Source organism: Lotus japonicus, chromosome 1, assembly GCF_012489685.1.
Source record: "Lotus japonicus ecotype B-129 chromosome 1, LjGifu_v1.2".
Lineage (NCBI taxonomy): Eukaryota > Viridiplantae > Streptophyta > Magnoliopsida > Fabales > Fabaceae > Lotus > Lotus japonicus.
In genome coordinates, this window is record NC_080041.1 from 73,490,255 (window position 1) to 73,500,068 (window position 9,814).

Genomic DNA, 9,814 nt, shown 5'->3' on the forward strand with positions numbered 1-9,814 from the left:
TTTTTAACTTAAGAATATATGTAGTTAGTCCAAATTGATATATGTTTTTTTCATAAGCATATTATTATACTTTTGTTCATATTTTTTGCACAAAAAGAAAAATATGATGATGTTTGTGATATAATACTTATCCAATCCGTGCCACCATTCGGAGTAGAACCTGCGACCTGTGCGTGAAAAAAGAATGTGTTTCCAAGTATTTACAAAAATGTCACCGCATACAAGCTGTTTTCATTTTCCATAATTTCAATAAGAAACGGTGAAAACAGTGAAAACGAGATTTTCATGTTTTCATATTTGGGCTCACTTTGGAAAAATTTTCCGTGAAAACATTTTAAAAAACTCAAGCAAACATATTTTCTTTATTATTTCCCGTTTTCAATGAAAATGAAAACAGAAAATTGGCAAACCAAACAGGCCCTTATTTATTTTGTATATACCATCATGATAACTCAAATCAAACCAAACTTTAATCGGGTCGGTTTGGTTTGGTTTGGATTTATTAAATTCTTCACAAAACTGAATTAAATGAAAATTCACATTTCATTTTACTATGAACCTGAACCAATACAGCTTGTGAATTGAGCACAATTGTTTCTTTTAAGAAAATGAGTTGTCTATATGACCCATATAGGAGGCTCAGTCTAGATCGAATATATAGCCACTAAAACGATGGTGGCTTCAGCATCACTCTTTCTCTTTCTCATTCATATATATTATTTGTGGCTTATCATGACCTATACGCCTCGATCACTCATAAGCAAGTGATACAAGGTTATCAAGCCGTCCAACTATATATCAAATAAAGAAGTGATTTGGTTGATTACTTGATTATGACATTAAATGGATCTATTTTGCCTAACAATTTTGGCCCTGCAAACTCCAAAGAAATGGAATATTCAGCATGAAAAGATATAAGCCATACATTAATCCTTTATTCCTAAATCAAAAATATTCGATAGAGGAATGCCATATAGTGGCTCTGACCATTTCATGGGCTTGTAGAAAAATAGAAAACGACTGTAGTGAAGCAGAGTAGTGTAGACCACAACCTTTTATCACAAGTGAGCCGTTGATAGTTTTTCCAAATTTAAAATACCATCTGCAGATTCTCCCACTATCTACTATGATAATATTGGAGTGACTGATGCGAATCATAATATATACATTCCACTTCCATGAAGCACACCTGCTATCGATTGTCACTTTGTATGTGTTGGTCTATACGCTATAAGTAAATTTCATGGACAAGTATATATTCTGGTAGAGTGGTAGTGGTAGGATTCTTAGTATTAAAAGGTTTGTTCAGTTTTATGTCCCAATGCATTGTCATTCTATTTAACAAATTGCTTCAATGCGGTCTCTTAATTGAGTTTAGGGAATTATTATTTAGATCCCACCCCTATTTAGACCCCCAAAAATCTGAGAAATGTCAAAAATACCCTTAATGAAAATAAAAAAATTTGAAAAATACCCCTCCCTCCATCCTTACCTTCTTCCTAATGCTTTGCTGAAACCCCCCCCCCCCACCTCACCCCCCTCTCACCACATTCTCTTTCTTCCAAACTCACTCTCAACTTCCAAACCCACTCTCAACTTCCCACATTGTTGCCGGCCACCGCCTCCACCACCCACGCCACCGCCGTCGTCGTCCTCACCCAGCACCATCATCAACGTCGCCACCGTCGTCATCGTTCTCACCCGACGTCTCCTCCCTCGTTGCTGTCATCATCTGTGAAGGTACTGCACTCTAATCCCGATCTAGATCTATCGCACTCTCATTAAGCGTGAGCACCGTACTCTTTGTGTGTGTCAGGTTCGCCTCCTGAGAGTGCGACAGAGACGCACACTGAGAGTGCGTTTATCTGTTATAATTATCCCGACGCATTGTTAAACCGCGTCGCTGTCGCACTTATAAGGTGCGTTTGTGACGCGCTTTCAACGTGCGATTAATACAGTCCTAGCCTGTAACAGAAACAGTAAACAATTTGCATTTTTTATTTTGCATTTCAGGATGAGTCTCCCTGAGTCATATGAAGTGGACATGCCACAAGAAAGACAATTAGTCAATGTAGAAGATAGACATGATGTGCCAATTGCAGTTGACTACACAGAACACTTTACCACATACAGGATATTTTCATAACCAATGAGAGAGTTTATTTCAAATAAGTTGAATTTATATGTGATGCATATATGTGTTAATATTTTGTAGGTTTTTGCTACTCGGGAGGAGCTTTTGGATTGGGCTAAGAATGTAGGAAAGCAACTAGACTTTGTGATCATTATTAGAAGGTTTGATTATGGGAGCAAGGGTCATGGGAGTAAAGGCAGACAGTTGACTATTTTGGTCTGCGAGATGAGCGGCAAGTACAAACCATACAAGTCTGTGTTGGTGCGGAAGGGGACAGGAACCAAGAAATGTGATTTTCCGTTCAAGCTCATGGCGAGATACACATAGAAGATGGTTTGTGGAGGTTGATTGTCGTACGTGGCGACCACAACCATCAGCCAGCTGAGACTCTGGTTGGCCATGCTTATGTCGGTCGCCTTACAAGTCAAGAAAAGGATATGGTTGGTAAAATGGTTGACAATAGAGTGAAGCCAGGTAACATGTTGTTGGCATTGAAGGATGCCAACCCTCAGAATGTGACTACCATATGGCAAGTGTACAATGAGCGGATGGCACACATTAGGGCCAAGAGGGGACAATTGTCAGAGATGCATCACTTGATGAGGTTGTTGGAGGAAGACAGGTACACGCACTGGTCCAAAACTTAAGAGGGTTCCACGGTGATCCGATCCTTATTCTGGGCCCATGCAGTTTCCATCCAACTATTCAACCAATTTCCTACTGTTGTCTTGCTTGATAGCACGTACAAGACCAACAAGTATATGATACCATTGTTGGAGATGGTTGGCATGACATCAGTTGGATTCACATACACAATCGGTTTTGGCTACATGTGCAATGAACGTGAACCTGAAGTTATATGGGCACTTGAAAAACTAAGGGAGTTGCTACTTAGAGAAGATGACATGCCTAAAGTCATGGTTACTGACAAAGACACTACTTTGATGAACGCAGTTACAACCACATTCCCTACATCAGCTCACATGCTATGCCAATTCCATACTAAGTGTGTGAAGGCAAAGTGCAAGCTCACTATCCAAGACAAGGAGATGTGGGATAATGTCGGGGACGCATGGAATAGAATCATGTATTCCGAGTCAGCGGAGGAGTTTAATGCAGGCATGGACTTCTTACGTTCACTTGTTGGGGAGCACTCTAACCTCATGAATTATTTTAAGGAAGTTTGGTTGTCGTTTAAGCACAAGTTTGTGAAGTATGCGATTGACCGTTACATGCACATGGGTAAGACAACTACTAACAGGTACATTCTTAGACACTGACATTTCAATAAGTTTGCTACATTCATTAAGTATATATTAATGTTCACGTTATAACTTTGCACAGGGTTGAAGGTGCACACGCAAAACTGAAAGCGTGCATCAAAGATAGCAAGAGTGACATGTGTGCGGCTTGGGCAGCTATACATAGGTGCACACTTCTCCAGCATACAAGGATTAATGCTGCTTTTCAGGCAAGTATCTTCATTAGAGAGCATACGTTTAAGGACACGTTGCACGACAACCTGCGTGGTGTAGTCTCAAGATATGCCCTCATGTTGATCGCAAAGGAGAAAGCGCGCGTTGGAAAATGCGGTTGCACTCTCAGGAGGACACATGGCCTGCCTTGTTCATGTCGCCTTGGTATGATGACCGCTATTCCATTGACAACAGTAGACCAACATTGGAGGATGCTTACATCAACATCTGCACCTGATGAATCCCAACCTGTTTTGGGATTGAGCATTGTGACAGAGTTAGAGGTCATTGCAAAGATGTTTGAAGAAGCTAATGTTTCGAGAAGACAAACTATCAAAGAGAGGCTTCGGGAGATTGCATACCCAGATCAGACTTCTATGTGTCCTCCTCCAAACAAGTTGCCTACAAGGGGTCGGCCCAATGAACCTAAGGGTTCTACCAGACGCATTCCTTGTTCTTGGGAGAATGTTGATGCATTACAAGGGTCAAAGCAAGCTAGCAACTCATTAGCTCCACAAGGCAAGGGGCGTAAGACCCGGTCAGCAAAATGGAAGAGCATTCCTTCGAAGCAATCTGCACCTAAGAAGAGAAGCAAGAGGATAGCAAGCAAGTCAACTCAGCTCCTGCCACAGCACCCGAAAGGCAAAGTTTACTCGGCCAACTACATCCATGATGTAAGACCCAAGATTTTAAGCTTAGGATCAGTGGAAGAGATTTCCATTTACGATTAGGGTTGATGTATTGTGAAGGGAAACCTGAACTAGAGTTTACCAAATGAAATAAATTTATGAAGGAGAAAGTTCAGGAAAAGTCAAAGGATTACATCATGATCGATAAAAGTTATAGTACGATCGTTATACGCTTAACCTAGGTCAGAAACCCTAGTATATAGCTAATTTTCACTTTTAGGCACGATGGAAGTTAATTCCAAAAATCTTCAGAGAAATGTTAGAACTTCTCTTTTTCCATATATCACAATCGTTTCGAGGCGAAACTCTAGGATCTACGAACGTCCGATTCCAATCATCGGAAGTTTGCCGAAACCGAATCCCTGGTATTTCAAAACCCCAGAATTTCTCGACGATGTAGACTTTTTCTATTCAGAGCTTCAAATGGATATTCTACACGCGTACACCCATTTCTCTTGATGATTTCAATCTTTCTTCCGAAGGAAGTTTTCTATTCCGACATTCGATGCAAAAAGCAACTTATCGGGTAAAATAGTTTTATACCGACTATGCATTAGTTGCCAAAGATACAAGGAGACCTCTTTATAGTTTTGGAATTCTTTTGCCAAAACATATCTATTAATTCACGGAGAATGACGCCGGAAAAATCAGATTCGCGAAACTTTCATTTTCCCGCGAATTTCCAACCTTTATATATAGCAAAGAAAGGAAGAAAAACTCAAATTTTCCTCCATTTTCTTCATCAAGGCCGCGAGTTCTACAAGGGAGGGAGAAGAGAAGATTTTCTTCATCGTTTGCTTGATCGTCGATCAATCAGTTGCTACTTCAAGGCTTCGAGGTATAGTCGCTAATCCTTACCTCTGATCGTTTTTTCCATAGCTTTTCTGTAGAGTTTTCTGAGCGGATAGTTCATGGGTTTTTGCAAAACTATCCTGAATCTTTCATTTCTGATTCTAAACCTCTTCTTTATGTGCCCAAGATCACTTCTGCCGGATTAGATTTTCCGTTATGTCGCCGGAATTCCGCCGGAATCAATCTTAGCCTAAAATACCCATTTTTGGAGTTTTTGGAGTAAAGCTTCAACCTTTAGGCTGAAAACTATCGCCTTAGCTTAGTGCTAGTAGGATTAGTTGTCATAAACGCCGTTGGTGACGTCCCTGCAAAATTTGGTTTTTGGGATTTCAGTTTTGAAATTTCTAAGTTAAAAATCATGACCAAAATACCCCTGCGACAGTTTTTGATCCGATAATTTTTTCGAGTTCAGAATACCCTTAGTTACGGCTTATGAAAGCATAGGAACCAAGTTTGATCGAAGAAAAATCGAGCCCCATAATTGCACAAAGTGGCCGAACCTATTAAAGGGGGAGGAGGAAATTTCCTTTTCCGAAAACTTGTCTTTTCGCGCTAGATTATCGTACCTTAGAGTATAGATTACTTCGAGTAACCTTAGTAAGTATCGATAGCTTAGTTTTCGATAGATTCTGATAGTATTTCTGTGGTTTTGCTCTAAAGGTGATTTTGAGGAATTCCCAGAGGAGCAAGCCTTTGATTGTGAACAAGTGTTAGGAGATCGTCCTGGAGAATCTACAGGTGAGGGCTTCTCACTGAATCTCTAGTTAATGCTTAGGGTCGATGTTTTCGACATTGTTTACTGTTTATGCACTGGATTGTGTGTGATTGGAAAATGTTTTCTGAGGCTTCGGCTGACAATGTAGATGATGCATCTACTGAATGTTTTTGATGAGTGAGTTACATGCTAAGTGCTAATTGGGTAATTTAGGATGTGTGGTGCATGCCTTATATGCTAAGTGCTATGTGGTTATTGCTTAAGATATTGACCTATGACATGTTGATTGATTATGATAAGTTAATTCTGCTTTTGCACTATAATCTGAAATTCTAAATCGTGAGAATAGCGGGCAGGTCATGCCGATTTTTATTTGAGAGTTTTGAGAAAGTTTGATAGGACGAATGAGATTCGGGCCTTGTTATGATGTGTATGGATCGAGACATTCTCTGGAGTCATTTGGGGATTAGGAGATCCCGAGAACTTATAGGAATTTCGATAAGACTAAAAAGGATATTATTTTGAAAAGAAAACTCATAAGACATTAAACAACCTCTAAATCTTTAAATAAAGATAATAAACTCGAAAGGAAGCTTCGGATGCAAACCTTAGTTTTTGGAAAACGAGAAGTGTCGTCGGATCCAAGTGTTGAGGAGTTTGGTAAGTTCTGAGTATGTTGGTACTCCTTCGCTCGTTGAGCAGTTTGTTAGCCATCCAAGGGATGAGCCGAGAAGCTTCACTGAGGCGTGAGACCTTGTGAATGCGGGATACTCCACTGAGGCGTGAGACCTTGTGGAAAGCATGGAACTCCACTGAGGCGTGAGACCTTGTGAGAGCATGAAACTTCACTGAAGCGTGAGACTTCGTGAGAGCATTGATGACCAGAAGAGTCATCGTGAGTGGTTGCACTCATTTTATGATTATTGTATTTTGTCGCAGAATCGACTTTACCTTAGGGTAAGCTTTTAGAGACATTAATTTAGCTAGAACACGTGGCGACGTGTCGAGTGAGGTCGGAGACGTTGTTTGGCTAATCACTGCATTGCATGCACTCATTAAGTGGTTTAAACACGGCGAGATACCGGACCACGGCGGATTCCAAAATTGGTTATAAGACCAGGATTTCCGCGTAAGAGCGCTGCTAGGTGACTCTTAGTAGCAGACCGAAATGGCAGGCCTTCGGGTTTTATGCTGATCTGACTACATGATGATGTTGGAGTAAGAGGCATCACGGGCCGAAATGGTCCCACCGTGGCTGGTGTTAGGGCTGATCCGATGATGTCCATCCGTTCCGGATTGCATATTGGTTGACTGGGTTAACCTGCATATCATTTCAAGCGACATGCATACTGACTTAGTTGATGAGTGTGTTTGATACTTGTTAGTTCTACTTGATGCATGTTAACTGTGTTTTACTGTCGTTATATTCTTTGTGGAATAATGCAACCCTAGGATGTTATCCCTAGTTATAAGCCTAAGTGGCTAATCTTTTAATGGTATCTATTGGTGGTATTATTTATATAATTCTTTGGAGTTGACCCTCGCGTCTTCTGTGTGTGCTTTGGCGGACAAACGCCCTTTGTCAGATTCCTTTGGCGGGCTGATTCATGATGGTTCATCCTTCGGGAGGAACTAGGGTTGAGATGCAGGAACTGGAGCGTATCGCGGTTGTGAGAGGAGGACGGATGGTGTATGTAGACTAGGTCGTTCTGGATTTCGAATTCGGACGACGATCATGCTAGCATGTAGGATTGAGTGTTAGTGTGAGCTCCTCGAGATGGGATTAGTGTAGGAGTAGAGTCCTAGCTCTGAACATCATTTGTTCCTTTGGGAACAGGGTAGTTTCCCACCTATAGCTTTTTGTGTGGTTTCTTTACGGGAATCACAGGGAGTTGGTTGGACTTAGGAGGTCTTGCTTCAGGCCGATGGGCCAGCTTATTCTCAGTTTTGAGGGATGGTGTTGCGGACACTTGACCTTTCTTGTGGATTGTACCTTTTGCCTTCGGGCGTTACACTTTTCTTTCCGTCACTGGAGGTTTACTCGTGACGAGGTTACTACTACAGCGGGGGCTGTTTATATATTGTATATTAGTTCTGATTATTGTTATTGTTGGGTTTTATTTAATTCAGTCTTGTCTTAGTTATTATCAAAAAAAAAATATTCACGTTTTTCCGCATTAAGTTTATTTTTGGTTACTAAAGTGACGCCACCGAAATCGGGGTGTTACACATGAAGTGCCCGAATTCCTCCGTGAATATGTCATTGACATTCACAATGTTGAAGATGATGGCAATTGTGGATATAGATGTATTTCTTCCTTGATGGGTAAGGGAGAACAAAATTGGCGTCAAGTCCGAGAAGACATGATAAAGGAGCTTACATTACCGCAAGGTGTTTATCATGGTATGTATGGCACCGACGCACATTACGAAAAAGTACTACAAGCCTTGCATCTTGCTCCAATTGAGTTTGCAACGGAGGAGGAGTGGTTATGCGTGCTGGATATGGGCCACATTGTTGCTACAATGTACCAGGTTGTGTTCGTGACCTTGTCGAATCGGGGGGGCACCTACTTCTCTCTCACCGGTCCAGTGCGACATCCGTCAAAGCACCAGATTTTATGTTTACTCCTTGTCAACAACAACCATTGGGTGAAGGTATTGATCAATATTACATTTAGTATGAATTTACCTAACATTACATGAACTTTATCAGATACTTAACAATATAATTGATCATTTTGTTGGTGCTTATTTCAACTGGCTTTCATTTGCCAACGGTTAATCCACACTGGATGTATCATTGTACTGTTGAAGCTCGTGGTTGGCTGCTACCATACCTGGATCGCATGGCCCTATACAACAAACTCTCCCGAGAGGCAAATGTAGACATACATAAGGTCGATGGAATCATAAATCTCGCTGAAGATTAGTTTCGTGATGTTGTAGTAGTCCATTTGCAAATTTTCATATTAGTTGTAATGTATCAATGACAGATTATAATGTAAGATTTAACTTGAATTTTATTAATGTAACATTGTAATGTATCAATGACAGATGTAATATAATCTTAGTTTCTGTTTCTGTTGTGTTAAAGTTTCTGTTTCTGTTTCTGTCAAGTTTCTGCAAAACCTCGCACTATGGAACTGCGTGACCAACGCACTCTCAGTGTGCGATGGCAACGCCTTTAAAAAGAGCGACTCATATCACGCACTTTGTAACGGCGTGACTAACGCACTTCACTAAGGGTGTTTCTGTGTCTTTCCTATGTATAGTCAGACACTGAGACATCAACTCTGACACTAATTAATCGCACCTTCAACATGCGTGTGCAACGCATGTTCACGGAGCGTCTACGTCGCTCCGTAGGTAGGTGCAATAGAAACGCACTACAAGGGTGCGTTCGAAAGGAGTAATTTCGGGTTTTTCCTTCGGTCTAAATAGGGGTGGGGGGTCTGAATAACAATTCCCTTGAGTTTATATAGTCATCGAGAAGTGAGTTCAAATTTTCACTATATATATAGTGTGTGTGTTAGCATTCCGTACCAACATGAACCCAACAATATATATCTCACAATAAAATGAATGAATATCCCTTTCAACCATTAATTGTCATTTTCTACCATCACTCCATGAAATCACTCTTGTTTAAAGAATCATATATATACAATACCTTGCAAAAGTGTCTTGATAGACTCAAAATCAATACTTTTTAGGGTTAACTAAGATTTTGGTCTTTGCATAATATGTGAAGTTTGAATATCGTCCCCATCAAAGTAAAATATGAATATAATTCTTAATGTTTGAAATATAACCCAGTTTTGGTTCTTACCGGAAAAATATAATTCAGTGTGACTGTGTCAAGTATACGTCAGTGCTAATGTGACACAAAACGTGTTTTAATGAGGGACCAAAATTATTTTTTATAAGGGAATTGTTATTCAGACCC

The 9,814-nt window shown here is 40.4% G+C and overlaps 1 protein-coding gene across 1 annotated transcript; it reads left to right on the forward strand.

Annotated features, from left to right (window-relative positions):
* Nucleotides 1-2,571: 2,571 nt before the first annotated feature.
* Nucleotides 2,572-9,111, forward strand: LOC130745414 (uncharacterized). Its single transcript, XM_057597646.1, has 6 exons — nt 2,572-2,756; nt 2,874-3,395; nt 3,479-4,283; nt 8,197-8,400; nt 8,582-8,645; nt 8,963-9,111. The coding sequence occupies exons 1-6, from the start codon at nt 2,572-2,574 to the stop codon at nt 9,109-9,111; spliced, it is 1,929 nt and encodes a 642-aa protein (XP_057453629.1).
* The last annotated feature ends 703 nt before the right edge of the window (nt 9,112-9,814 follow it).